Source organism: Aspergillus campestris (genome assembly GCF_002847485.1).
Source record: "Aspergillus campestris IBT 28561 chromosome Unknown P168scaffold_6, whole genome shotgun sequence".
Lineage (NCBI taxonomy): Eukaryota > Fungi > Ascomycota > Eurotiomycetes > Eurotiales > Aspergillaceae > Aspergillus > Aspergillus campestris.
In genome coordinates, this window is record NW_020194341.1 from 796,176 (window position 1) to 823,264 (window position 27,089).

At 49.8% G+C, this 27,089-nt stretch overlaps 9 protein-coding genes and 1 non-coding gene across 10 annotated transcripts; 2 read left to right on the forward strand and 8 right to left on the reverse strand.

Moving 5' to 3' along the window:
* Nucleotides 1-17: 17 nt before the first annotated feature.
* On the reverse strand, nt 18-88 carry P168DRAFT_t100. The gene has a single exon. It is a non-coding gene; the product is annotated as a tRNA-Gly (tRNA).
* Nucleotides 89-714: 626 nt separating this feature from the next.
* Nucleotides 715-2,437, reverse strand: P168DRAFT_290327 (putative vacuolar sorting receptor (Mrl1)). The gene is made up of 3 exons (XM_024837184.1): nt 1,893-2,437; nt 1,542-1,826; nt 715-1,437 (listed from the first exon to the last, which is right to left on the reverse strand). The coding sequence occupies exons 1-3, from the start codon at nt 2,270-2,272 to the stop codon at nt 1,176-1,178; spliced, it is 927 nt and encodes a 308-aa protein (XP_024692837.1). The 5' UTR covers nt 2,273-2,437; the 3' UTR covers nt 715-1,175.
* Nucleotides 2,438-2,655: 218 nt separating this feature from the next.
* On the reverse strand, nt 2,656-4,587 carry P168DRAFT_235879 (tRNA-specific adenosine deaminase; the record flags this gene model as incomplete). The annotated part of the gene is made up of 3 exons (XM_024833495.1): nt 2,656-4,192; nt 4,246-4,288; nt 4,443-4,587. The coding sequence occupies 3 exons, from the start codon at nt 4,585-4,587 to the stop codon at nt 2,656-2,658; spliced, it is 1,725 nt and encodes a 574-aa protein (XP_024692838.1).
* Nucleotides 4,588-4,799: 212 nt separating this feature from the next.
* Nucleotides 4,800-5,352, forward strand: P168DRAFT_253164 (splicing factor 3B subunit 5 family protein). Its single transcript, XM_024834365.1, has 2 exons — nt 4,800-5,108; nt 5,185-5,352. Exons 1-2 carry the CDS (start codon nt 4,866-4,868, stop codon nt 5,194-5,196), a joined length of 255 nt encoding a protein of 84 aa, XP_024692839.1. The 5' UTR covers nt 4,800-4,865; the 3' UTR covers nt 5,197-5,352.
* Nucleotides 5,353-5,842: 490 nt separating this feature from the next.
* On the reverse strand, nt 5,843-8,388 carry P168DRAFT_310873 (uncharacterized protein; the record flags this gene model as incomplete). Its single annotated transcript, XM_024839434.1, has 2 exons — nt 7,275-8,388; nt 5,843-7,242 (listed from the first exon to the last, which is right to left on the reverse strand). Exons 1-2 carry the CDS (start codon nt 8,122-8,124, stop codon nt 5,843-5,845), a joined length of 2,250 nt encoding a protein of 749 aa, XP_024692840.1. The 5' UTR covers nt 8,125-8,388.
* Nucleotides 8,389-9,692: 1,304 nt separating this feature from the next.
* On the reverse strand, nt 9,693-10,733 carry P168DRAFT_236978 (uncharacterized protein; the record flags this gene model as incomplete). The annotated part of the gene is made up of 1 exon (XM_024833544.1): nt 9,693-10,733. The coding sequence occupies one exon, from the start codon at nt 10,731-10,733 to the stop codon at nt 9,693-9,695; it is 1,041 nt and encodes a 346-aa protein (XP_024692841.1).
* A 5,300-nt stretch (nt 10,734-16,033) lies between these two features.
* P168DRAFT_290331 (uncharacterized protein) lies at nt 16,034-16,653 on the reverse strand. Its single transcript, XM_024837185.1, has one exon. It carries the CDS (start codon nt 16,559-16,561, stop codon nt 16,406-16,408), a length of 156 nt encoding a protein of 51 aa, XP_024692842.1. The 5' UTR covers nt 16,562-16,653; the 3' UTR covers nt 16,034-16,405.
* Nucleotides 16,654-18,647: 1,994 nt separating this feature from the next.
* On the reverse strand, nt 18,648-20,314 carry P168DRAFT_297150 (uncharacterized protein; the record flags this gene model as incomplete). Its single annotated transcript, XM_024838155.1, has 6 exons — nt 18,648-18,931; nt 19,026-19,236; nt 19,310-19,523; nt 19,574-19,761; nt 19,820-20,161; nt 20,270-20,314. 6 exons carry the CDS (start codon nt 20,312-20,314, stop codon nt 18,648-18,650), a joined length of 1,284 nt encoding a protein of 427 aa, XP_024692843.1.
* A 2,030-nt stretch (nt 20,315-22,344) lies between these two features.
* Nucleotides 22,345-24,799, forward strand: P168DRAFT_304557 (uncharacterized protein). The gene is made up of 2 exons (XM_024838856.1): nt 22,345-24,442; nt 24,523-24,799. The coding sequence occupies exons 1-2, from the start codon at nt 22,406-22,408 to the stop codon at nt 24,559-24,561; spliced, it is 2,076 nt and encodes a 691-aa protein (XP_024692844.1). The 5' UTR covers nt 22,345-22,405; the 3' UTR covers nt 24,562-24,799.
* Nucleotides 24,800-24,993: 194 nt separating this feature from the next.
* Nucleotides 24,994-26,988, reverse strand: P168DRAFT_327227 (glycoside hydrolase). The gene is made up of 2 exons (XM_024841216.1): nt 26,493-26,988; nt 24,994-26,434 (listed from the first exon to the last, which is right to left on the reverse strand). Exons 1-2 carry the CDS (start codon nt 26,654-26,656, stop codon nt 25,150-25,152), a joined length of 1,449 nt encoding a protein of 482 aa, XP_024692845.1. The 5' UTR covers nt 26,657-26,988; the 3' UTR covers nt 24,994-25,149.
* Nucleotides 26,989-27,089: the final 101 nt, after the last annotated feature.

Sequence of the window (27,089 nt, forward strand, 5' to 3'; positions counted from 1 at the left end):
AAGGGAAGAAAAAAGAATGCATCATCCGTGAATCGAACACGGGCCTCGTCGATGGCAACGACGAATTCTACCACTAGACCAATGATGCTAGTTGATGTAGGTTTTGGGGGTGTGGAGATATATAGCGTGCCGGATAGCTTTTTCATGCTATTCTCAACATTGTGGGGTTGTGTTTTGATGGATCATTGTTATTATTACCTTGGTGGATATATACCATGTGGTGTCCCTTTTTATAGTGCTATATATAGTAGGGATTTAGGTCTTGTGTTTGGATTGGACAAGTTCACTACACTATATATACAGTGTACGGATACACATCTGAGCATATATATTTACCGACTAGCGCAGTGACTACTTCATCTAACAAACGACCAGGATTCCCAACCGCAAGCAATTAATTAAACACGGACTAATATAATTTTGAAACACCGGAAACTCCTTCGATGCTTATTCCTACAAGCTAGAACAAAGAGACAGTGAAAAAAGCGGTATCAACCAGCCAGTCACAGTTGGTTAGACAACTAGTGCTAACAGATAGAGATAGATAGGTATACAAACACACGACCGTTCCTCTCTCCCATACCGCCCAGTCTATGCATCTCAATCAATCCTCCCATTCCTCATCCAACTGATCTATCAGACGGTTCTCAGCATCCACATCAGACGATCGTCCCGTTCCGCGGCCGCGGCCACGACCGCCGATCGCACCCATAAAGCCGCCGGTGCTGTTGGCGCGGGCGTATCCGGCTGACGAGCGCGTGCGGTTGCAGCGGAGGAGGCCGGCTAGCGAGGTGAAAAGGATGATCATCATGTCCTGTTAGGGTTTGGTTAGGTTGGTTATTATTATGCTGTATGTATCACGTGGTATTTGCGCAATGTGCAATATGTAGGTATAGGGGGGCAATTATAGAAATGGCCAAGGCTTTATACTCTATTGTGGCCCGGCCCCAAGGATTCGGTGTGGCTATTGACAGAGAGGGAGGTAGAAGCAGAGGGAGAGAGGGTGTGGGTGAGAGACAAGAAGACAGGAAAAGAGTGAGTTGGGCAGACGCAGTCCGCGACATTTGTGAATGGAACTATCCCAAAAAACCAAATATCCAGACAGATGCAAAACGAATGGTAGCGGGAACCGCCTTCCTCGATGTAATTGAGCATTAGACCAGCTAAAGCGTGATTCAATCCATCCTCGAAATTGGTAACTTCGCATTGCCAAACTCCTTGTGTGAGGCCGGCCCACGACGCCAGGAATTCGGTCGGGCCCGGGCTCGGGAACGAGACCACCGTAACGGGTTAAACACGCATATACTTACTTTAAGGAAATCAAACATGCCCGCCCACAGGCTGTAGTTGGGGCACTGTCTCCATCCGCGCTGGTGCATGACGGTGCGCTGGTATGCGCAGCCACCGACGAAGTACGCTGCGACGGCAATCAAGGCGCTGTTAGAACCAGTGTTAGCTTGATTTCCTACTTCCTTTTTCTTTCCCTTCCTTCCCGGATAGAATCCCCCCCCAATGCTGCTCCTTAGATAGGAAGTGCTTACATCACGCCGAATACCTGCGCAGGTCCCAACCCTTCCCCGTCCGATGGAGCGACACCGCCACATGCCGCAGCGGTGCGCACCTCGAAGAAATACGTACACTGGTCCATGGTACCCACGAACGATGGTGTGGCATGGGTACCCGGCGAGTCGTTGTCGCACAGGAAAGACATGATCGTCGACTTGGTCCGTGATGCATTCCCCAAATATTCGCCAGGACACGGGGAACCATCAGTGTAGTTCAAGACCAGCTTGCGACCACGGAAAAAGGGCTCCGACGCTTGTTGCCTGAGATAAAATATTCAATCAGCCATCACTCCCCGGCCCGTAGACGATCCCGGTCTCCCGACATACCCTATGGAGTATATTTTGTTATCCTTCTCGTAATAAGCACTGACGTTTCCCCACCGCTGGCGATCGACGCCCACGACATCCACCACATCCTCGACCACGGGTGCACAGAAATTCAATGTGAAGTTCGCATTGTAGTCGTGGCCCTTGGCGTGCCAGCTTTCGTCTCGAATGTGTTTGCGCGACTTGTCGTTGTCACTGGCGGAGCTTGGCGGGGAAAGGGATATGGCATTGAGATCGTAGTAGAAGCCGCTGCTGGCAGAGCGCGCCACGCAGGGTGAAAGGTTATCTTTACCGGAAGAGTCCGATGCTGCTACAACGGATGTGATGGGGATCGAGAGGAGAAGGAAGCATTGCAGGAGACTTGTGCCGAGAGGTATCATGTTGACGGCTAGATTGCGGGACTGGGATGGTGCGACATGTGTCGTAACTGAAGGACGGTGCAGCAACGAGAGACGGAAGAAAGTCGAACAACAAAAGGAAGAAAAGTGTCAAAGCTAGGAAGAGACAGGGGATGATAGATAAGGAGAGACGGATGAAGATGTAGAAGTGGAATCGAATAGAATGATGAAACGTCGCATTGCCCTGCAGCCTCAGGTTGAACGGCTTATGTAACCGGTGCCTGTCATCTCAGCCACTAGTAATTCTAGCAATTACGTAGCCCTGCCGAATGTGGAGCTCAAATCTAGTTGCCTACTGGACCCGATTTAGTACGTATCATGTATCCATGTCACTCGTCACTCGTAGAATGTATCAAACAGACTTCCTACCGCTTCCTCTTTTTGGATCCCGTATCGGACAACACTTCTAAACCCCAAGCCTCGTCCCTAATATTAGGAACCCATGGCACCAGCACGGTCTTCGCATCCTGGATAGCCCTTTGTCGGATCATAGCCGACTGAATCGAGACAGCTGCATCCTCTTTTAGAGCCTGATAACTGGAAGCTTCGATGACTTGCCGCAGGACAGCCTCAGGGTTGCTATCACCGGCGCGACCGCCCTCCTCCACATGTTCTTTCGGAACCCCGTCTTCTCCAAACCCATCGCCTAATTCTCCCCGGCTGTGCTTTAGTAGTATTTGTACTATCTCCCTTTGAAGCCCCCATAGCTTTGCCCTGGACAATCCAGAGGCTCCTCGCGGAACAGGGGCCGAAGCTTTCGTGCCCTGTTTCACCCCGTTGATGATAGTCTCGTAAAGACCGGTCTTGGACCCGCAGAGCTTTGGCATGGTCTTGGCTCCATTGTCCGATGGGGTTCCAGCCGCATCTGGGGTCGACGGGGCAGCTATCCAGAGAACACTGATGTTGCCAGGTTTCGGCTTGCGGGGGCTCTTTTCATCCTGGCCCTGATCCTGTGGACCATCCTGGTTGGTCTCGCGGGAATCATCAGCCGGGGGATTCTTGCTGAACGGCCAGAGCGAGTGAAGTTGCGTATTGGGGATAGAAAGGACTTTGAAGGGGTGGTATCCGTATTGGGATGAGCAAATTTGTTCCAGTTCTTCGCTTTCTTTGCTGGAGCCGTTGTCCTGTCCATCCTTTTTAGAACCCATATGATTCAATTCCCCCCACATTCGCCCTTTCAATAGTCCCATCCTACCCCCATCTCCAAATGCCCTGTCGCATCCTTCCCGACTGATTTCCTCATCGGGCAACACAATGGCCTCTAGGTATGCATTTTGCGTCGCTGCCACAAGTAAACTGCTTCCGCATGATAGCAAGGACGAAACCTGCCTCAAGGCCAGTTTGTCCGAGCATGATTTGCTCTTAGTTGCGACGGCATCCGCGCGGGACGGTTTACGGCGGACAACGCCGAGACGCGAGAAATGGGCCCGCCCGTCCAGCAGTGTTGGCTCGGGCTTTGATCCAGGATCGTCAGTATCTGAGGAAATATGTGCATTGGAATCGATTTCAGGCGTGGCCCAGGGCGTTGGGTCGTCCTGCGCGGCCATGCAGAGCTCCATGCTCGCATCGCCACAGGGTGCACAGGTGCAGTACATGTAGACTTTCACATCAGATTGAAGTTCGAAGGGCGGTTCTGGATGAGGCGGTGTTGAATCTGGGGATTGGATTGATGTTGAACCTGTAGATCGGCTTGGGTGGCCACGGCCTTGTTGCCTGAACCGGATGAATCGCGATGGCTGTTCGCCCTCCGATGATAGAGATTCGGCCGTAAGGAGACCGCGACATTCAGAGAGAAGCCAGTAGTTAAAAGCGCGCATGACAAGGACCTCTGCATGCCAGTCATGCAGCACCAGGCCCTTGCAGTTGGGGATCTGAGACGCCGCAAGGCATTTTGCGCCAGTTCTGCACTTCTTAGCTCGGGTTGAGTGCCTCAAACGATGGACTCACAAACTCACGCAATGCATATGCAGGTGAGAGATTCTGAAGGAGTGTTCTCTCCTGGTTCATGTCAGCTTGTAGTATCAAAACCAATGAACTATAGAACGATCACGGCGGATTTAAGCCTGACGTCTAACCCAATTGTATCTGACAAGATACGATACAGAGACAATACTCCATACACCACATACAGATGTGTATATCATGAACGTACCTCTTACAAGCACAATCCCAGACATGGGAATCCATTCCCTCGTGCCATCAGGCCGAATAGTGGGCTTGCTGCGCGGGGGAAGGGCATCGAAATGCGCATGAACAAGCGAGGCTATCCGCGAGCCCAGCGAATCTTCTGACCCCATCTCACCCATCTCTAACGGTACATAACCAGGAAGACCAAACGTCAACAACTTGCTTAGTTTCAACGATGGTGGTCTTGTCTTGCCTTACCCCGGGCGTCCTTTTTTTCCCACCCTTATCGCCAACCCGATAAGATAGCACCACGTGACCAGCATATCCACCGCAATCTTATCTCAACTCTCTTCGGCCTCAGCCCTTCCCATCCGAGCGCAAACTTCCATCCAATAAACCACTTTACACCCTTCACTTCAGCAAACGTCTCCCCGAGAAGAAAACCAAAATGGCCGACAAACTCCGCACAATCCAGAATCTGGAGGCCATGCAGGCCCGCTATGTCGGTACAGGCCACGCAGACACCACCCGCTACGAATGGGTCTCCAACATCGTCCGCGACAGCTACGCCTCGTATGTCGGTCATGCGCCTCTTCTATCATACATGGCGGTTGGTATGGGCGAGCCCAAGGAGAAAGTGCGCGCGCAGATGATTGAGAAAATGGTGAGGGGGGCTGGGAATCCACCGGAGGTATGTCACTGTTCTAGCCGGTTTTGAATTCACTAGAAGGAAGGGAGGTGCTAATTGTGGTGATTTTTGGGAATAGACGCAAGAATAACGAATTGTTTGTGGTTTCGGAATCTTTATAATGGGTTGCATGGGCGCTTGGGGCGTCTTTCCTGCTCGCTTTGCCCTGAGCGATCCATCTCGTGAGTCGTTCGCGCGCCTACGCTTTTACGACTTATTGGCGATAACTCTTTTTTTTTTTTTTTTTTGATTGGGAGGCGGCGCGGGAATAGAGGCTGCTTTGGTTGTGTTTTGGTGGTCTGTTTGCGTGTCGCATGCTGATATCCTTGCTGTTCGCCTCGACCGGGAATGCCGCGTGGTGATGGACATAATAATATAACGGCGCTGCGATATTGTTGCATGGATGAGGATAAGCATGAACGATACCCTCCCAGGAAGGACCCAGTGGAAGATTGAGCTCAAGGGCTGAGGGGCTCAGGGGATATGTGCAGCATTCATCTGCTACGGAGTCGACCGGCCTGGTTGAGGGGCTGTCTGTCTATACATGTACTACTAAGAGATACAATCCTACCGAACAGAGGGCCATGTCTCAAATACTCAAATTATATCCACGCATGTCTGATCCTAATAAATATAACATCTCAGTATGCAAAACTATACAAGATACTATCCACCATAAATCATATACACTATCCAAGAATATGAAACAGAACATAATAAACCAGCCCAATCATCAATCAATCCCGAGCCTTCTCCCCAGAACACCGCTTCGCCAGCTCCTTATTATCATCCTGCAACGTCCCAATCAAATCCAACCACTGCTTCCTCTCCCCGCGCAATCGCTCAATCTCCTTCTTCAAATGCTCGTTCTCATGACGCAGGTAATCGTGCTCCGTGCGCGAGCGCGACTTCTCCTCTTGAGCAGCGTCTTTTTTCATCCGCGCCTCAATCTTCGACGCCTCCTTCACCTGGCTCTTCTCGATCTTGCCCAGCTGCTTCAGCAGCTTAGATTCGTCGTGGAAGAGCTTCGGCGCGACCTTTTTGATCTTCACCTCTTCTGGGTTTGCGTCTTTTTTGTCTTTTTTCTTTGACTTGCTGTCTTTTTTGCTCTTGGTCTCGCTTTGGGTTGAGGGGGGTCGGGGTGGGGGGTTTGTGCTTGCGGCGCTGCTGCTCGCTTGGTCGCTGATCGTTGCGTCTCCCCCTCCTGCTGCTGCTAGGGCTGTTGTGGAGGCTTTGTCTCTTTTGGAGACCTCGTCTCGGGGTGGTGGTGTTGCTGCTGCTGCGGCGGTGTTGGTGTTGAGGGATTGGATGTCGGCGCGCACGCGGTCCAGCTGGCCTTCGACGTCGCGTTTCTGCTGCGCGAGCTTGACGAGCTGCTTCTCGTGCGAGGACATCTTGCCCTTTTTATCTGTCTTTAATAGCTCCTCCGGCGGGATGTTGTGGTCTCCGGCTTCGAGGATGGGCGTGACGAGGCCGGAGGTGGCGGAGGCGGAGCTCGACGCTTTGCTTTGCGAGACTTGCGACTTTGCGTCTGCCGCTGTTGTTTTTGTTGTTGCGGTGGTGTTGTTGACGTCTGTAATGGACTGTCCTGAGGGGGTCTTGAAGGCTCCGTCGCTGTGCTGTGAGATGCTGCTGTCGGGACGACTTAGGGCTGACGAGTGCCGTGAGTGCTGCGGCAGGTAGTCCAGTACTGCTTGGGGCGCGTATCGCTCGACGCCGGAGTTGAGCAGGTACGCGAAGCTGGCGATCAGTCCGTGGTGCTCGACATTTCCGAGGTCCGACATGTCGGAATCGCTGTCGTCGGTTTCTCTCTCCACTCCCGCTGTGTGCTGGCTGCCACGCCGGGACGGACCAGTCGTCTTGCGCATATTGTTTGTCGTGCTCTCGCCAGCGGTTGCATCGGGCTCCCGACACGCCCAGTCGATGAATTTGGCGGCATCCGAGCAGATGCTCTTGGGCGTGCCTTTCTCCACCATCCAGCGTGGAATATTGCCCCCGGGGTCGCTGCGAGTCACCATGATCCATTCGACGGGGTTGATTTCTTCGTTTGCGCCGTCAACGACTTGGCCTCCCTCCTTCGCATTGATGGCTGTCTCTCCAGGAGACCTACCCCGAGCACTCTCCGCCGACGCAATCGCTAGATTACCACCACCCTCACCCCCATCCAACCCCCCGCCTCCCTCCCCGGCACCACCTCCCTAATAAACTCCACAGACTCATACTCCCCACGAATAAACCCCGACCTATCCGGCACATCCGGATGCAAACACGGCCTCGAAACCATCATCCAATTCCTCCCCCCTCTTCCCCCTCCACCACCACCACCATCATCCCCACCAACCTCCCAATCCAAAATCAGCGCCACAAAATCCCTCGGCGTAGTCGGCCTCGGAAACTGCGCCGACACATGAAAAACACCAACATGCCCCACCACCCCACCATCCCCATCCCTAACCTCAACCCTCTCCACCCGCCTCTCAGCCCCAATCCCCCTAACAGCCTGATCCGCGACCTTCCCCTCCCCCAACCGCTCCTCATTCGCCGCCAGCGTAACAAGCATCTCACTCGACAGCTTCTCCTGCCATCGCGCGAACGGCAGTCCCTGATGTATGCTGCGTCGTCCGAACCATGAGCCCCGCCCGTCCGCGCCGGAGAGCTTGTAAACGGGGATGTCGAGCGGGTTGTCGCGCGTGCTGGAGACTTTGATGGGCTTGCCCCATTCTTGATGGAGGGTTTGGAGGGCGGGGTCTGGCGTGTTGAGGCGGGTGGGGGAGGGGGTGATTTGGGGTGCGGTGGGGGAGGATGGGGTGGGTGGGTAGGGCGTGTGCGTGTGCGTGTGCGTGTGCTCTTTATCGGATGGTGGTGGTGGTGGTGGGGGTTGCTCTGGGACGCTGTTGACGATGAGGTGCGCTTTTGCGGAGATGTCGGCCATGTAGGCGCGGAGAGCGGCCGGGTCTGTGGGGACGGCGTCCCAGGTTGTCGCCGAGAGGCATTGGAGGGCTTCGTGGAGGGTGGCCATTGCCGATAGATACGGGGTGAGGTTTTTCTCGAGTTGGTGTATTTCTTTTTCTATTCTTGTTCTTCTTTTCGTTCGGTTTTCTCTCCTTCAGGGGAGGAGTTTCAGGTAGATGTCGTGATGCAAGCTTCGTGGACGTCAGCGGATGCTGACCAACCTGTTCACTTGGCTTGAACAATGGGCCACGGTATAGCCAGGAAAATGAAGATAGTCAGGGTATGAAGATTGGATCTCGATATAGTAGTAGAAAAACTAGAGAGTATTTTTTGAAAGAAGAATGTCTGGAAAGGAAGAAGTGAGTCCAAGGCAGACACAAACAAGGTGCGCTGTTCGTACATGACGTCATACTCTGGGGCCGCTGTCTCGACCACCCGCTCTATCTAGTATCTAGGCTCTAATCGGTCCAGACGAACTTGTAGTGTTCAAGACAATAAACTACCAGATGGAGTTCTCAACAAATTAAATATTCCAGAGCTAGATACACGCTTATGAGATCAAGTAGCGACAGTGGAGAAAGTATGAACGAAAGAAGTGAAAGCCAGGGAACCAGTCCCTGGGAAAATGACCATGCCAGCATCCGATTCTCGTCATGGAAGCCTTCAATCAATGAAGGACATGCCCGAGCATATCCAGGTACCCATAAAAACCCAGCCTGGACTGTAGAGGATGAGCCTACCAGACGGGCACCAGCCAAGGGACTCGGAGAGAGCAGAAATTGTGAGAACCGCCAGACAAGAACAAACAAAGCCACGGGCCGTTGTACTGTTCTTGGACCCATTGCTGCCACAGACAGACTTCTGGACTGACGGACTCACAATATTTCTGTCAATCCCAAGACCTCGTGGCTCGTGCCGTCAGAACCAAAGAAAAAGAAAAGAAAAGAAACCCGTGATCCCATATCATCGTAGACATGATATGGCACCCGCGCCGCATCAATCTCCTGATCCGACTTCCGGACCACCAGTCTGATAACCAGTATCAGAAAGGAGATGTTACCAGAGGAAGACTCAAGATGTTGGTCCACAACATCGGCCTCACGTGCTGGTAATGACGCGGCGACAAAAAAAGAAAATAAGAAAGCAAAACACATTTCTCATCCAGATCATATCCCAAGCCGTGAGGCTTACCAGTCTTGATGTCATATAAAACAATATTGGGACATTCCCCGACAAAAGAAAGAACAAATAGCCGACCCGCCGCTTCTGGATGCAAATGGATGGGGTTAACAAAACGCTGACGCTGGCACAAAGAAAAACAAAACGGGAATTCAAACTTGTCACACAGAAGAGAGGAAGATATTATGTTCCTGGGATCAATATGCAAAACAAAGATGAGGTGGGAGTATCGTGGATCGCAAACCGAGCATGGAAAACGCCGTCACTGATGCCAATTAGTCTGATGTCTGTATCCGAGGCGAAGCGCCCCCTGTCGTTCTCGTGGTGAATCTTGTGTGGGTGGGCCCGAGGGGCATATAGTCGCCGATGCCTGCCGATTTGAGCCCTGGGATCTAATCCAAAGACATGCGAAGTCAGGGAGACCGTTAACATCAAGTGCCTGGTTCCAAGGACGCATTACATCGTGGTTCCGTAGGGCAGCGCGAAATCGTATCGATCCCCCCAGCCAAACCCTATCATGTTCGCTGCCGTGCTGCAAGGCAGAATCAGCATGCTAGGAAGTGGCAGGGAGGCGATGGCGGCCGACGTGGCGGCCGCACTGTAGTACTGCGTCGTGTTGTACGGTGACGTGTCGTAGGGTTGGCTGTAGGACGGGGTTGGGGATGCATATTGAGTATCATTGATGCTGTTCAGGCTGGCCCACACATTCGGATTAGAATCATCGGTGCTGGCGGTTGCTGGGCTGGATGGAAGTACTTTCCACGAGTCCACCGACACGGGTTGTTGCATGGGGTCCTGCCACCACGTTTCCGGTGTAGTCGAGCTGGGGAGAAGAGGCGCTGGACGAACAACGTCGACCACGCGAGGCGGTGGCGGAAGCAACGAAACGAAAAGGTTGGTGATGGCCGCCTTAGCCTCGTCACTTCGTCCGCCGAGCAGCTCTCCAGCACCGTCCTCCTCGAGCCCCTCCAGCGCCTGGGCGCTGGTCCGGTAGACAAACTTGTTCGCGGCCTGGACAAATTCCTCTTGGAGCTTCTTTAGCTGACTATCCTTCTCGGACCAATCCCAGGTGCTGGCCGCCATGTCGACGGAGTAGATGTCCTTGTGAAAATCGACCAACGCTTCGATTGTCTCCGGTGTCAGCTTGAAGGCCACCTCGTTTTGCGACACCATGTCGACATGCACCACGTATGCTTCCATGTGGACCATCTCATAGTTGAATAGCGCCTCCACCAGAGGGTTTTCGTCCTTTCTGAGTTCCGAATCGGGGGCCTTCGGGAACATCATGGAACACAACGTCCAGATGGCGTTCGGCGAGGAAAGAGTCTCCGTTAAGCATCGGGTGTGCTGCGTCACATTGTTCAGAGGTCGCTTCACCCGGTTGACTCGCTTCAAGGTTGCCGTTAGCCAGGGTTCAACCCTGGTATTCAATACCACGTTGGGGGAGGACCGCGGCGCAAACGCGGCAGCCGATGACGGCAGCAAGACGGTTGGCATGACGACTAGGCGTGATGATGGCGCTGATCCGTTAAACCGAAAGATGAAACAAGCGATGAAGATGTTATAGAAGAAGAAGAAATGAAGGCACGGCGATCATCCGGACAACATCCGCCCACACCATGCGCGTTGCTTCAATAGGGTCGTGATCCCGGAGGGGATAGGCCAGAATGATCCCTAGACGGTCGCTAGGATAGATAGGTGCTTCGAAGCGAGTCACGAAAACCTGTCTGGTTGGAGGTAGTCCGTATTAAAAGTTGGCAAGTATGTATAGAAAAAAAAAAAGCCCACAGGTGATACCTAGCGCAAAAGTGGAGAGAGTAAGTGGATTTAAATTACTGTGGGGTCAGATGCGAAAGAAAAGGAAAGCTGAAGATGGTAATGAAAGAAAGGAATGGTTCAAGAAAGAAAAGAAAAGTAAGGGCCGTGAAGGGAAAAAAAGGAAAAGACAAGGAAGAAAGAAAGAAGAAGGAAGAGTAAAGAAAGGTGAGTAGAGGTAGAAGTAAGAAAGAAGAGAGAGAGAGAGAGAGAGAGAGAGAGGCAGAGAGGGGCGGGAGCGCAGGATGGCCCAAAAGAGCAAGAGGATGACTGGTTCAACAGACCAAGAGTTGTGAGAGGATGCGACTCACTAGTAGATGCACATAGGGATTTTTTCTTCTTCTTGGATGAAGAAAAGGATCCTGATATTAAGTTTATGTACTTTAGACCTGGGTCTTAGATCCAACTGCTTAAGATCATCCAACCAACAGGTTTTTGTCGTATTTATCTATATTTATTATTATATCTAACGGGAGAAAATATAATGGCATAAAATAAAATTAGAAAAATCTCAGCTAAGAGTAGAGACAAAACCCAATCCAAACCACTTTTCCTAGATGGCAATTCGAGGCGCCTGCATGCAACAGGCAAGAGGGATATGGATGGCAAATGGACAATGACCGGTGACTTTTTTCTCTTGCAGACGCGAGATCCCGATCGTATGGAACGAGGGAGAGATTTGGTGGCCACTGTTCGGACTCACCGTCCGATCTCAGCTGGGCATGTTCAGAGTTTGGCGTTAGTTGTATGCAGGTGTCCAGAATCGTCCGAGAAGGTGGAGACGGAAGTTGATGGAGGGGCCTTGGATTCCGTATGTCGAGTGATGGTCCTACCCTACAGTATTATCCCTAGTATATCAGGGGTGATATTGTAGGAGGAATATTGATTGATCTAGTTCTTGATTCTGTCCTTTTATTTGCCTACTCCCTGACTCCTTAAGGGTGCATCCGTCTCAGAAAGCGTTGATTTGGAGGGTTTCGGATGGTTCATAGGATGATGATCGGGGACCACTAGATTATCACCAACGCCTTTCCGGGAAACCATCGAGTCAGAGCGTCAAATGCTATGAAAAGCGTATGACCGTATACGACTTAGTGACGTCCTAGATCGTGGGAAAGGAACCCGACGGTGAGTCGTTCTGTCCATTGCATTTCGGTTGTAGGTATTGTTGGGTATTGGAGGTGTAAAGCAGGTAAAATATCTTAGTAAACTTATGCAGTATGTCGTAGTGTGACTCTCCACTCTCCAATCTCAGACTGCAAGTGCCGAAGATTTATCGACTAGTGGTAGGTAGTAGTGCTAACTGTGTTATACTGGACAGACTGGTTATTTGGTAGTTGGATTGACATCATTCATTGTGGCACATGATCTTGAAGATATCGACAAAGGATTCCAAGGATAACATCAAAGAACAAGGAAAACAAAAAACAAAAAAATAAAATTGAATAAGTAAAAAAATAATTGAAGACTAACAGTGATAAAGCACCACTCGACTCGCCGCGCGATTCTACACCAATCGAAACATAGACCTGCTAAGCCCCATTGCTGATCCACTTGCCATGAGTGAGTGGATCGACCGATGCATCTCTCGGGCCATGGGAACGGTTTATCCCCGTTACGTTTAAGGAGAGGCGAGTAAGGACGGCGTATGATTTCACGTAAGGCGATAGTCAGCTTTCTCTACGGAGTAGGGCAAGTGGATATCTCTCGCCTTGACTAGCCGGCTTCTGAAATCCTGGGAAATCCAGGATATGCTACTTTTGGTGGTGTCGTGCCCACCCCACATCTAACCCGGCTGTGACGATCACCCGATGATCGTGCGGTCTTGGATCAAAGAGTCCTGACTCTGTATGTTTCTGCTTCGCGCAGACAAGGCAGAGTCCGCCACCAGTGGGACCAGCTGGTTTTGCCGTTGTTCAGCTGGGATGATAGACCTCGTACTCCAACACGCATATTCTCGGTGCGCGCGTATTGCTTTATTGGGATAAAGTGAGACTGAATATGTGGATCGTGAATTCTGAATGACAAAAAAAGAAAAAAGAAAAAAAAAATCATCTGGTGTCATATGGAAAATTATTCTCAATCCATTGATATCATTATTTTTTACAGAGTACAGCCGAGGTTTTTACATTATGTGTTCAATAAATGTATAGCCTGGACGGAGTACTCTGTAGATGATGACACTGCCCTAACCTACCTTACATAGCCTTACCGCAAGTAAAAAAAAAAAAAAAAAAAACCCCTAATCAACATGACAGGTAGGAACACACTACACCGACGGGAATTTATTCCGACCTAAATCTGCTACCTGTCAAAGTAACAAAAGAAATCTACAATGCAGGCATCGGTCGGATCCAGCAACGGTGAATGCAAGAAGAGCTGCCGCGGGATGGACATCTCCGAATCTAAGGGCTCCATCGGGTAAATACTCAATCGAACCCCACATTTCACGCGAGCAAGTGCATTGCACCTCCTTATCGCTGATTGCACACCGCGTATCTCTTATCGTGCTGGATACTTTCCATACTACGGATATATTGTTGTATTATATTACAGTTCTTGTATAGCTTTGATCGGCCACATAATATTGCTGACATACGGACAAGGTTTGCTATTACTATTTTACAGGCAATATTGTCCGTTCCAGACAGTCTATCAGTTGGAGAACGTCCCCTGGGCGGCATTAGTTCGTCCAGACAGATTTTAGATCACCCATGAGACAAACCCAAGATGAAACGACTGATTGACTCGTACTTCAGTTCATAACCATGCGAGATGCGAGTCCCACCACCATCGAAAGAACTCAGAATAGGGGAAGAAACATAACCAAAAAGAAGAAAAAAGAAAAAGAGAGACAGGGGAAAATTACGCAGCTGATGAATCATGGAGGAGTCGGAAGATGGGGCTAAAAGACCCTTGGGAAGCTGAACAAAAGGCTGTCCTGGCCTGGGATTCGCCGGCCGATCAGAGAGTCCGGTCGAGCGCTACAGCTGAGATCCCTGTTACGATCTGCGATTGGACTGAGCCTCGTCGATGGTCATCTCTGGACTTTCTAGAAGCGGATAGCCATTCGAACGCAATTCGAACTTGTAACGACGGATTCGTTTGTTACCGGACTGACTACTCGACCTAGTGTTCTCGACTTGCCTTGTTGACCTAGAGCTTTTATACTCGAGTATACTCTCCCAGCACAATACGGTTCCAGCGTTGTGTACATAATATGAGGGCGTAAGCATGTTGGATGATACGAATCTGAGGTAAGTAAGGTAAGCAAGGCCAGTGCATCCCGTGACCTGGCCACACGAGGCATATTTAGAACAGTTAGCGACCCAGCTCGGCTGAAAAAGACTGGGGATTTCTTTCAAAGCCACTGCACGACTGCACGTCCAACATGCCATCGACTGCCGTGCGGCGCCCCACCAGCGACAAGCCGAACCAACAAATATATGGCAGCCTATGCCTATGATCAGGTGATGGATGGGAGAAAGACTCCATGCGCCCGGCAACACATGTTGATACATGCAGCGCATGTAGTGTACTCTTGGGGATGAAGACGGGAAGACAAAGGTTGGATGGATGGGTGGATGGCAGTCTCGCGAGTTGATCGATTCCCGAGAATATCGTCGGTTGACGCCGGCACTGTCAGCAGGTCGGTAGACAGGGCTCCTTCTTTTCCCCCCATTTTTTATTTATTTTATTTTTGATTTCTTGGGATAATGAAACACACCACGCGTCGTCAGCCTGGTCAACTCCGTAGAGACGCAATGCGACACGACACATCACAACTAGATTCAGCCGTTAGTGTTGCCCCTCCATTCGACAGACATAAGGGCGGAAATTATCCGTAAAATCAGATATTTATTCCCTTGTCTTTATTCAAACACCTTCCAGCACCATTCAAATTGCCACGGTGTGTGTGGGTATTGACCGGGGAGAAATCTATCCTTGTCGCTCCTTCGGTGATGACCGATTGCTGCGCCTCACTGGAGCGGCTGTCACCTGCCGCGTCCGCCACGGTCAGTGTGGCGGAGTTTCTGCAGGAACTATGACATAATCTGCTCTCGTGTATTTACTCCGACCTATGAGAAGAGAAAATAAAATGAAAATAGTAACAAAGACCATAGAAATTAAGAAGATAGCAAAATACAGAACTAGACGCCTGGAAATTGCCAGCGAAGAGACATGAACGGAGCATCTACACGCTGTGGAATTGGCTCGTGGAACGGAGGACATCACGCATGGGCACGGCCACAAACCATGCCTAGGCTAGTGGTTGAGATGCATGACCATACCCATGCTGCGAGACCAAGAGGAAACACAGGCACTTTTCAATCAATCAACGTGGTGGACTTTTCAGCGGTTGCGCCGAATATCATATGCCCCAAAACACACTTTTGAGCGCTTAACAAGACTGTCTCGGTCATGATCCAAACATGAATCCTCAATCCAACGCACAGGAACACAGATATCCTAGGAATCTCAGCTACCTACCTCTCTCCTTACTCAGGGAGATGGTCCCCGTAAATCATCCGAAGGCGACCCCAACCGCGGCAAAAAGCAAGCCTGCAGAAACCTGGATCCTTCCCACTGTAACCATGCCATGATGCATCCTGGCCCCTGGCACAAACAAGTCCTTAGTGTCTACTGTCCAGGGTCTCCAGTGTCACGCTAGGCAAGCACCCACCCAGGACAATCCATCCAACCATTCATTCATTTATTCATTCATTTATCGAGTCATTACCGTACATTACACATAGTCAAGCGAGAAGACCACCCACCATCCATCCATCCATCCTACCTAATGCCTACTATAGTATCCATACTAAGCGCCCACTTTATGCTCCACGCTGCAGGACTAACAGGCTAGCAGCCCTAGTAAATGGGAAGATCCAGCGCAATCCCCCGCCTCACTCAACTCATCCCCCTCCCCCTTTCCCTCCCTCCCTCTCTCTTCTCAGTTCTCACCCACCCCTGCGAGGCTACCACAAACCCCACCCCTATTGGATCAACCCTCCCGCTCTCAGCCTGCACAAAAAAAAAACAGAGCACAGTCCTCCCCCTTAACCTTTCCAGATGAATACCAGGCCCATGCACCGACCCTCCCGGCGTAGAGCAGACCCATGGGACATGGAAGAGGGGGAAGGGGGAGAGGGGGGGAAAGGGGAAGGGATCTCACTCCTCCGTACCACTAATTCCACCCTTCACCCTCCCCAAAAAGGATAAAAGACCCACCGGGCTTGCTGACAGTGCATGATGTTTTGGTCACCTGTTCGGCTAGCCGCTTTGAGGTTTGGATGGATGGGTCGAGACCCTTGTGATTCGACCGGGGGGGAGGGCGGTTACATTAGTACTACTTAGTTGGTTAGTAGATGGGTATGTGGGAGGGATATACGTAGGTCGGGAGTGATATGCGGTGCGATGTGCGGTTGAGGGGTTTGGTTTGGCTTGGTTTGGTGTGAGATGGAGATGGAGATGGAGATAAAGTCCGCGGTTTTGAGAGGTGATGTCATTTGCGAAGGAGGTGTGTTGACGCGATGCGGGCAAGGGAAGGAGAGTTTTCTTCCCGTCTTCTTGGATTTCAATGATCTAGAACTTGTCTCTCTTTTTCTTTTTCTATTTGATTATGACTCTGAATCTAGAGTCTGGTCTGGACCCATGGTGGTGGTAGGGGGAGACATTGTTGATGTGGTGCACGGCCAGTTTCATCCGGGATGCTGGTAGGTAGGTACCAGGTATAGGGGAGATCAATGTCTGATCCCAAGTTCTAGCCTTTCAAATATCGGATGGTGACGACGCCTTGTCTTGGATTTCAATTTCGAACAGTCTTTCTTGTTCACTCGAAGTGTCTATCTGCATGACGTCCTTCTAGGAGATGTCGATGGTTGGAGTATACAGCTCTAGACAATGCGGAAGATGCGGCCCAGACCAAAAAGCTAATTCCTATTCTAGGATATGCTTCGAGGAGGGAAATTAAAGAGCTTGGCTGTCACACAGGTCAGCATGTTTCTATTAACCTATACATCCACATCCTGCGTTCGACCAAATAACAATGGGTGCTTATGTGAAATGGCAATGGGTTGGGTGTTCAATGCGCTTTTTGCATATGACATGCTTGCAATTATTTAGTACTTTGGGATGAATACTTGCTTTAACTTTTTACTTGGATTGATTAGGACGTGTAGGGATCTATCATTACGAGTGCAATGTATTAGAATATGCACCGGTGCTGTATGCCATGCGTTGCAAAAGTACAATATGACTGATGTATGCTATGCGTTATTCTATCTATCATAAACCAACTGTTTTAGTATGCTTGAAGTACTTTTGTAAGAGAAGCAAACACTACAATCATAAACAGTTTAACGCTTATCTCTTTTCGTCACGGATTTTGTAGTTTGATTCTCTCTAACTGTTATCAAAAATCATCACCAATCATATGAACTTTTGATGGTTGTCGAGGGGTTTGTCCTTCCGTTGCATTGTTCTGACATTTTCCACTTATATCATATACTTCATGGTATTTGAAACTGGGCTATGGGGACATAAACATAATGTGTACTTACCAAAGATTAACAAGTCAAAAATATTTTCGGTGGAGCGCCCTTCTACACATGTATCAACATAGAGAAAGTATGTTCACACGAACTCTGAGCCGCTACGCAAAAACGTTGACCAACTTTCGGTATAGGGCTTAGTCTGACTGATATCCCCAGCATGAACTGCCACTCGATGATAAAATAAGCAATGAAGAAATTTCATTCGAGTTAACATTTCATGGGATTCCTCGAGTATCTCTCCGGTTTGATGTATGTCCCAAGGTTTGATCGTTTGATAAATCGCCCTTGCGCCAGATAGCTGATGTATTTCTCAGGTTGATTTATTATAGAACTTAAAGGCCGTGGAATTTCTATATCTTTCGCAGAATATATTGCGTCTTTACTTTGCGAAGGGCTTCTGAGGGCTTCTGAGGGCTTCTGAGGGCTTCTCTTGATGTTGAGACCCCGGGGCAATCGTCAAGCAGCATCTTCGTGGAGTATGACCATAGCCGTCTCTCAAAGACCATTGGTGATACGATCTCATTCAAGATCGTCTCTGTTGCATATCGATATACAACTACTGGCTAAACCAGACACTCTGCATAAGGTGCTGGTTGAATTTGCTCTCGTCGATGGATCTCTACCTGTAGGGTTCAGTATGTCAATCGGCCACCCACTGGACTGTGCCCTGTGGGCCCTACCGAAGATGCGCAATCACATTTTGACTGTAAGGAATTGACCGTCTGTCTTTCCACAGGAAAAGAGAGAATCCAATAAAAGCTGTGATCGCAATCAGTCCATTAGTTGACCCATAAAGCAGAATGGTCATTGTTGTATTTCTTGCAGAATTTGGGCCCTTCATCACTATTCTGTATAATTGTCATCATCAGGTTTCTTGATCATTTCATCTGTTCATGCCCTGAGTTATGATTATGAGAGGTTCTTCGTGCCTGTATATCAATATCCGAGTGGTTTACACTGCAGTATATTCCAGGGGCATGAAAAGGGTGCAGGTCACAGTTCAGCTCACATATGCAGCCTCTATCAAGACCGTCTCAGTCTAGTTCTCATTGAATGCTTGCCAGAGATCTTTATCATAAGCTTTCTTATCCGCAAGTTTGCGACCTGCAATATTACCGATGTTCTTTTCGAAGAAAAATGGCATCACCACCTCAAATTCTTCATCAAACTCTTTGCAGAATAGAGGTTTGATATGTTTAGTAAATATCGTAAAAAGACCTGAAGGGCTCGAGAGAGCCAGCGAGTACCAAAATGCTCCCTTTTCCCAAGATCGCTCCATTAGATTGGTGAGTCGCGGCCGCAATGGCCCAGGATCAACCGGAGCTACAGATTCAAAATTCTTGTTCTTCGATTGTGAGGGCCTCCATAAATTCTTGTCGGATTGTGTCGTATTCTGCTGGAATTAATTGATCCACACCCTTGTCTGAGAGCCAAGATAGTGGCCCGAGCATCTCGATAGGCTGGGTGCAAGCCCATTCCAAATCAACCAGGCATGTAATATGCCATTCTGCATCGACAAAGATATTGCTTTGATGGATATCTGTGAAGTCAAAGACAAATGGACCTCTGCGGAAGCCTCGATCGAAAATGGAGTGGAAGATTGTTCGCATCGCAGTCAGTACAGAAAGCTGGTAAGCAGTCTCCGAGATTATTCACGGCGTTAGGTTGATACCGAAAACGATTGTCATGGAATCCAAGTACATCAGTAATATAAGAGTCAGCAGTTAAGTATGTATAATCACGGGATATTTCAGTCGGTATATTTTCATTCTCTAATTGCTGAATCTCAACTGAGAGGGGCCGATTTGTGAGACGCAAAGATCCGTTCATGTCAATGACGAACGAACCGACCCTAGGCAAGGGAAACCGTGTGATGTTCAAGAAGATCCGGGAGAGATCATGGAAAAAGGTCTTCCTCAGATTTGATCATGCTGCCCTTCGTTCCATGTATTAGAAAGCATAGACCCACGTGTCTCTTCAATGAACTCAATCAAAAGGTAGCCGACTTTCATGGTACTGCCGGTAAAGATTGAACATCTGCTCTGATGGTGGGCATAGTTTGAAGGAACCGATCCATTCAACAATGATAAGATACTTTGGCGCAATAGTTGGAAACAGCGTGAGATAAATGACAGAGATTCAAGTCGGGTGAACTAGAAATTATCAATGCCGGCTTGAATCAGAAGTATTAACCGCTGTTTCTATAAATGCCGTCTCGCCACTGGATAGAGCAAAGCCATATATTTTTGGTATTGGCACGTCTGAGCAATTATTCTGTATCCATGCATAGGCGCCTGCTTTACATTGCACTTTCTCGTCGCAATTTCCAGGTCTGAAACTCTCACCGACGCGATATGGCAGAGGAAACCGGAGAAGAACACGTTTGCCTTTCCAGCTCTTGACTATGATAGGTATGCAGACATTGAAACTGCCATGAAGCCAGGAGCTTACGCCTGCCACATAATATTCATCAGATGATTTAAGTCCAAGATGATGAGCAACAACAGCCTTCATCCATTCGCGTTGATCATGAAGATGAGCGAAGCACCTCGTCTGTTCTGTTTAATAATTGAGCTGGGAGAGGATGTTAGATTCCTTGGACTTCGCATCTGAGTCTGTGATCTGCCCCCGAAGCAGCTGTCAGGTTTGTGGCATGATGACCAATTGAGCTCTGTTGTAAGAAATATCGAGATTTTGATGGTTCATAAATTCAGAAGGAACTTTGTATCAAAAGTCACGTGTGACAACACCTGTCACTTATAATATAGAGTCAAGTAAACTTCATGAAGGACGCGTTCAAATTTACTACTACAATTATGGAAAGCAGGTACCCATCAAGTGAGACTCTTCATAAACCTTTACAGTCTAATAGTCGATTTGTTCCAGTTTGATCAAGGCGGAAATCATGATAGCATGAAACCTAGCTTTTCGGGGTGGACAAGTATACTACCTAGGTATACATAAAAACACCGCATGTTCTATCTGTACGTCATCAGCTAGTTCTCAACTGGACGAATATGAGCGATAACAGAATATCATTGTTTAGTTGGAAATATCAATGATAATTGCTCCAACCCATTCTGAGCCCTAAAAGGGTCCGTGGGCTGTGTGGGCCTTGGATCTTCTTGCCCGGCTTATCCCCCACAACCCCGCTTTTGCGGCATGTCAACCCGCATCCCGTTCAAGCCGCGGGAGTGACGGTGGAAGTTCACCATGTCCAGGTATATCATGAATAGTCCTCCATGTTCAGGGTTGTAATCATCAATATCTGATCTGTGGCAATCAATTTCAGCGAAGCCAACATAGTGAGCTATAACATGCTTGGTGTGCTATCAAATCCAGGTGAACATGACAAAAGGTAAAAGGAAGAAAAGGAACGACCATCAAGAGGAGAATTCCCCACTTGATGTCGGTGTCGATCATGTCGCTATGGTGGACTGCGAACCTCAAAGGGGATAAGCGTGGTGGTGGCTTGAACCTTTCTCCTCTCACCTCTTCCACTCTCCAAGGCTTGCCTGTTCTTGCTTCCGTGCGTGTTGGCTCTGATTGACTAATGAGGTAGAGATTTTTGGACAGACCAAAACACCGTTAATTAACCATATTGGGGGACTGTTCCAATCCCCATGATTGCTTCGACTTCACATGGTGCCGAGATGTTTCGAGCTCCGAGATGCCGCTGAGTGCCGGTAGCTGTACTGTCGATCCTTCTTCTCCTCACCACCATTATTCCCGCAGGCTTACTCACTGAGCAATGTCTGATCTATGATATGACCATCAGCAGACAGGGTTTTATCTCATGTGGAGGAAATGAAATGATTTTGGGTTTAACGTTGATTGACTTGGGCACCCCAGGCGTCGCTCCGTGTCTCTGCAAAATTGAAATTGGAGAGTACTGGACACTCGCCATTAGCATCCAGAAAAGGGCGAGTGATATACTTTTGACTCTATACGGAACAGATTCAATGTGGCGAGCAAAGAATGTGACTACATCTCAACTCCCCGGATGCCGCATCGCCCTAATACCATTGCCCATTCTTCCATGGCAGGACACCCAAACCAGAGGTTAATGCCTGACTCCAAGGATCGGCAGCCAATCATAGAGTCTTTGATGATGTAGGTCTGTGGGTTGATTTAGGCAAGGTGAATACCTGCGATGGGCGGCCACAGACACCAAATGCTCGATGTCCATGCTGATCCCCGCGGCCAACATGGCGGGCCGACACAAGGATTCCCAGTATTAATATAAGGGCCCAAGTAACAAAGTTCGACAAGCCGAGTCTCGCAATTTGTAAGTGGTTTTATTCGCTGCTACACGAGGCTAAGGCCCACTAACACAACGTGGAATGGAGGATTTATTCCCCAGCGATAGATCAGAGCTCTACCCCGGATTGCAGCACCGCACCTGACCCCGGACTTTTGCGGACACAAAGCAGGGATCCACTTAGCTTTTGCATGGAGCCGTACTTGAAAGCAAGGGGTCATCCTTGTCTTATTTCAACAGCCACAAAAATGGAATGGCCTCCTTAGGTTAGGATCGCCGTCACTGACATCAGGCGTTACATTTGGTCTTGACCAGGAACCAAATGATCTAGCCACCTCACATGTGGGATGATCCTCGGCGTCTTGGAGCGGCATCGCGGGATCTCTGTGGAGAGGTACCCCGTACCCGAGCAAAAGAATCCCCGCATAACTTGCAGGTATAAAAAGCGAGAGTGTAGTCCCCGCAGATCTGGAATTGGGGCTTTCAGCCGTCAAATTGGCCAAGTCGTGTGAATATAGCGGTGGTCTGCAGTCAGCATGCGTTTCTCGACAGTTCTTTCAGTGTTTTTGCTTTCCAGCACCTCACTGGCTACCCCAGCCTCCCCGCAAGCGGACAATGCCTCGATACAGGAGGCTCAGTCAGAGGAGCACCCCGCTACTGAGACCCCAGCCGCAGAGGCTAAAACAGCTGGCGCAGCTCACCCGACTGCCAATGTCAATCAACAGAACGCGAATGATGATGAGCAACAGAGTTCCTCAGCTGAAAGCCAGCCAAAACCCGCCGAGAATGACAAGTCCGAAGGTGGCGATTTCTTAGGGGCACTGACCAGCGGAAACCCACTCGTCCCGACGAGAGATTCGTCTAGCAAGGAGACAGAAAAGCCCGACGCGACCACCTCCTCTGCAAAGGAGGATGACAGCTCCCCCACCCCTACCTCTGCGCCGAAGGAGAAATCGACCGAAGAAGACTCTTCAAAGCCGTCATCATCGGCGTCTTCTTCCTCGAAGAGTTTCTGGGAAGATCCGATCCCGGATGGAGTCACGGGAAACCCTATTGAAGACATTGGAAACCATCTCGATGGTATAGTCGGCCTACTCTCTCCGACATTCATCAAGGATGTCGAGTCTTTCTTCCATCACTTTGCCCGTCTCTTCGACGACGAGACGACCGAGCAGACCAAGTCCTTGATCGACACAGGCTACAAACTTCTGACCCCAGAATTGGCCAAGGAGCTGACTGGTCTTTTGGATAACGCCAACAAATTGCTCACAGCCAACTTCGTGAAGGAAATCCAAAATTTGATCAAGGCAGTGGGCCCTCTGGTCACGCCCGAGCTGTTCAAGCAGCTATCTGGTTTGCTCGAGAACGGCAGCGACCTCCTGACGGCCGAGTTCGTGAAGGAAGTCAACGGCTTGATCGGCAATGCCAACAAGCTGCTGACCGCTGATTTCGTCAAGGAAATTAGACAGCTTATCGAGACTGTGGTTCCTGTGCTGACGCCTCAGATGCTCAAGGAGGTTAGCAAACTGCTTAGCAACGCCAACGGCTTATTGACCGAGGGCTTCGTCAAGGAGACCAAGGGCCTCATTGACACCGTGGCACCGGTAATCACACCAGAGCTTCTCAAAGAGATTGGCCCGCTGCTTCACAACGCCAATAGCCTGCTCACAGCCGACCTCGTCAAGAAGCTGAAGGAGCTGATCAGCGCAGCCGGTCCCCTGCTGTCCCCTGATCTGTTCAAGAAGCTCAACGGCCTGTTAGACAACGGCAGCGACCTCTTGACGAAGAATTTCGTCGACGACACCAAGGGCCTCATCGGCGCCGTCGCCCCCGTCATCACGCCTGAACTTCTCAAGGAAGTGAGCGGTCTGCTAGATAACGCCGGTGACCTACTCACCAAGTCATTTGTGGACGACACGAAGGGCCTGATTGGTGCCGTCGCACCCGTCATCACCCCCGAGCTTCTCAAGAAGGTCGGCGGCCTGCTAAACAGCGCCGGAGACCTCCTAACCAAAGACAACGTCAAAGACATCGAAGGTCTCCTCGGAAACGCCAACGACCTCCTAACACCCGACTTCGTGAAAGAAACCAAGGGCCTCATCGGCGACGTGGCACCCTACCTCACGCCCAGCCTAATGAAACAAGTCGGCGGTCTCCTCAACAACGCCAACGACCTCCTCACCCCCAAGTTCGTCAACGAGACCTCAGGCCTTATCGACGGGATCGCCCCCGTGATCACCCCCGAACTGCTCGCCCAAGTAGGCGGCCTCCTAGGCAATGCCCAGAAGCTATTGACCAAGAAATTCGTCGAGGAAACGGCCGATCTGATCGATATTGTGGCGCCGGCTATCACGCCCGAGCTGCTCGCCCAAGTCAGCGGTCTGTTGAAGAACGCTGGCGGATTGTTGACGGCGAAGTTCGTCAACGAGACGAGCGACCTGATTGACGATGTTTCGCCTGCTATCACACCGGAGCTGCTTGGCGATGTTAGCGGTCTATTGGATAGTGCTCATTCTCTGCTGACGCCGAAGTTTGTCAATGATACGCAGGTTTTGATTGAAGATGCTTCTGGGGTGGGTTGCCTCCTCTCCTCTCCCCTTCCATATACTCTACTATTAGGTGTAAAACAGCTTAAGCTAACCTTTCTCTCCAGTTACTCCCCTCCTTGACGAAGATTCTAGATAACCTCTAATCGAAGCTCACATGCGCACTTGACTTGACTTGAGCGGTATCAGCCTGAAACGGTTCTATGTTCTATGGTTCATGAATTTACGCTTAATATAAGGGACAATATGTACCGCGCATCTGCATTCTATCTTCAGTTTCATGTGCTAGGTACTGAGACTCATTGACATGAATGTCCTCAAGTTGTAAAATCGTTCTTGCATGGGATACTGCTCTGCGCGAGTTGGCGTCGTCGTGTGCAATGTAAGCTTGTCGGTGGTGTATTTGACCGATTGCAGTAGCTCAGCTTTAGGTCGTTGACCTTATAGGGACTAAATAGTGTAGCTAATCCTGTAACCGGATGATGCAATGTAGCAAAGGGCGTAGGTAAAGCATGATGTTTGTGGGAGTTGCCGAAGTTCCATAAAGAGCATGGACATAAGTTGTTATGCATTATGGTATGACTATCTCCATCCTAAGGCTCTGGAGGTTATTTTTGTGCGGATTGTAAACCGCCTATTTATGGTCCGTATGCCATCCCAACATGACAACATGGTATAGATTACAATAGGTACAGTCCTAACGACGTTTTTGCAAAAGCAATAGATGAAACATTTCACCCAACTACATGGTTAAAGTCTCCCACCCCGCGACGAAACCCCTGTTCCCATTCGGGATACAGGTCCTCGACAAGGTATCCCGTATCCAGGAGACGTTTTCGAATCCACAGCGTTAGCATCCCGATCTTGTCGCTTCCTTCTCCCTCGCCGTCGCCAGGGAGGATGTGCTGCGTTCTGGCGGAAAAGAAGCTCGTCGCGTCGCTGAAGCCTAGGTTCCAGCCCAGATCGTATTGGTGACGCTGGTCGTAGGTGCCCCATGACTTCTCGTTTTGTATGATTGCAGTGTCACGCAGGTGTGCGCGCTGCGTTTTGGCGTTCTCTAGTTTCTCGTGGACTTGGGTTTGGGATAGTTTGAGCCACTGTGGAGGGGAGATCGCGCCTGAGGCGACTTGCTGTTTGAAATTCGTGCTATCGTCACTGTCGTGTGTGTTGAGAGCCCAGAAGGCGGATCCGCTGGCATGGGCGGCCCAGACTTTGCATTGCTCTTGACCGAATTGCTTGATGAGTGCGGGTTGAGAGGATGGGTCCACGCAACGTAGCGTTTCGGGGTTCAAGGTGCAGGTGTATTCACCGACGAAGACATCGACCGGACCATCGTGAGAGTAGGTCTTGTCATTGTGGACTGCAATGTCCCGTAGAACATTTGAGACCTGTTGGATAACAGACTGTGGCTCTGTCGGTTGATCATGATAGTACCGATGCGTCTCGATCACCACGGGATTCCTCCCTGCAGGCGCCGGAAGCCGATTCTTTGATGCTGCATAGTCCGCAGCCGCAGCGAGGTTACCGCCGTCGCTGATGTAAATAGGCAACGATGGGTTGATAGCACTGGTGACCTCCAGCACTTCATTATACCAGTCCGTCAAGTCTTGAATGTGCCAATCCTTCAGGTTCGATATTTGGATGCCTGTTACCCCTAAAATCGCATGGAAGGTGACTTCTTGCATGATGAACGCGATGCAATCCCTCGCCAATTCCCTGGTGCGTTTGCAGATGGGCGCAATGTGAAAATCAATCAAGACGCCTATGCCGTGATTGTAGCAATTGTCCACATATCGCTTCACGATACCCCAGGTATGGTCGTACACATGTGCCGGTTCTCCTTCGAAATCTGTATCCAGACAAAATGCCGGGCCAAGCGTGTAAAAGCCAATTGGGAGACGGATCGAATTGCATCGTGCCGTTGTTCTCAGCCAAGAGAGGTCCGATTCCAACACTGCCCGCGCCCACCGTGTTTCCCATTTTTTGCTTGTTTCATGGAAGCCAACCGTTTGGAGAGACCTGCAACGATTGTCGTAAGAATTGGGTCATTTTCTGAGGTGTCTGCAGAGAAACTCACTTTCGAATCTCTGCTAACTCTTTTGATCCTCCTGGATCGGTGTTGGAATAGTCGCCATCTCGCCACGGACCCCGTATGAATGCTGTCCCTTGGTTCACTCCATGCTGGTATCGATAAAGCAAGACATCCGACGCTGTTGGAGATGGTAAGCGACCCGAGGGCATTCTCGATCAAAGAAGTAATTTTGATGACTCCGACACAATCAGAGTACGATGTGTAGAAAAGAAATTATGTAACTGAGAATATGCGAGCAATCACAGGATATGATGTCAAGAGACGTAAATTAAATTGAATAGACTCGACCAGCGAGTTCGATAATTACCCCAGATAGAAAGCTGCCATAGACGGGTGATCAACCACTGGAGGAGATGAGAGTGATCTACACCTCCAGGACATTGATCTCCTTGAAAAATGGTGAAGAATACTAATTATTAAAAGAATGATTCAGCGAAACCGTACAACCCAGTACGGGGAAGAAGAACGGATACTTCCTGAAGATCCGACTTGATATACTTTCAAGATGAGGACGACCTGACGTAAGGAATCATAGTCGATTAGCGAGGGGCTCCTAAGGCTCCGCATCTGACCGGGCACGGG

Coding starts and splice junctions, on each gene's coding strand:
- P168DRAFT_290327 (XM_024837184.1), bottom strand. CDS start 2,272: ATGATACCTCTCGGCACAAGTCTCCTGCAATGCTTCCTTCTCCTCTCG. Junction 1,827..1,892: donor AACAAAATATACTCCATAGG/GTATGTCGGGAG, acceptor ATTTTATCTCAG/GCAACAAGCGTCGGAGCCCT. Junction 1,438..1,541: donor GCGCAGGTATTCGGCGTGAT/GTAAGCACTTCC, acceptor TGGTTCTAACAG/CGCCTTGATTGCCGTCGCAG.
- P168DRAFT_253164 (XM_024834365.1), top strand. CDS start 4,866: ATGGCCGACAAACTCCGCACAATCCAGAATCTGGAGGCCATGCAGGCC.
- P168DRAFT_290331 (XM_024837185.1), bottom strand. CDS start 16,561: ATGACATCACCTCTCAAAACCGCGGACTTTATCTCCATCTCCATCTCC.
- P168DRAFT_304557 (XM_024838856.1), top strand. CDS start 22,406: ATGCGTTTCTCGACAGTTCTTTCAGTGTTTTTGCTTTCCAGCACCTCA. Junction 24,443..24,522: donor TGATTGAAGATGCTTCTGGG/GTGGGTTGCCTC, acceptor CTTTCTCTCCAG/TTACTCCCCTCCTTGACGAA.
- P168DRAFT_327227 (XM_024841216.1), bottom strand. CDS start 26,656: ATGCCCTCGGGTCGCTTACCATCTCCAACAGCGTCGGATGTCTTGCTT. Junction 26,435..26,492: donor GAGTTAGCAGAGATTCGAAA/GTGAGTTTCTCT, acceptor CAATCGTTGCAG/GTCTCTCCAAACGGTTGGCT.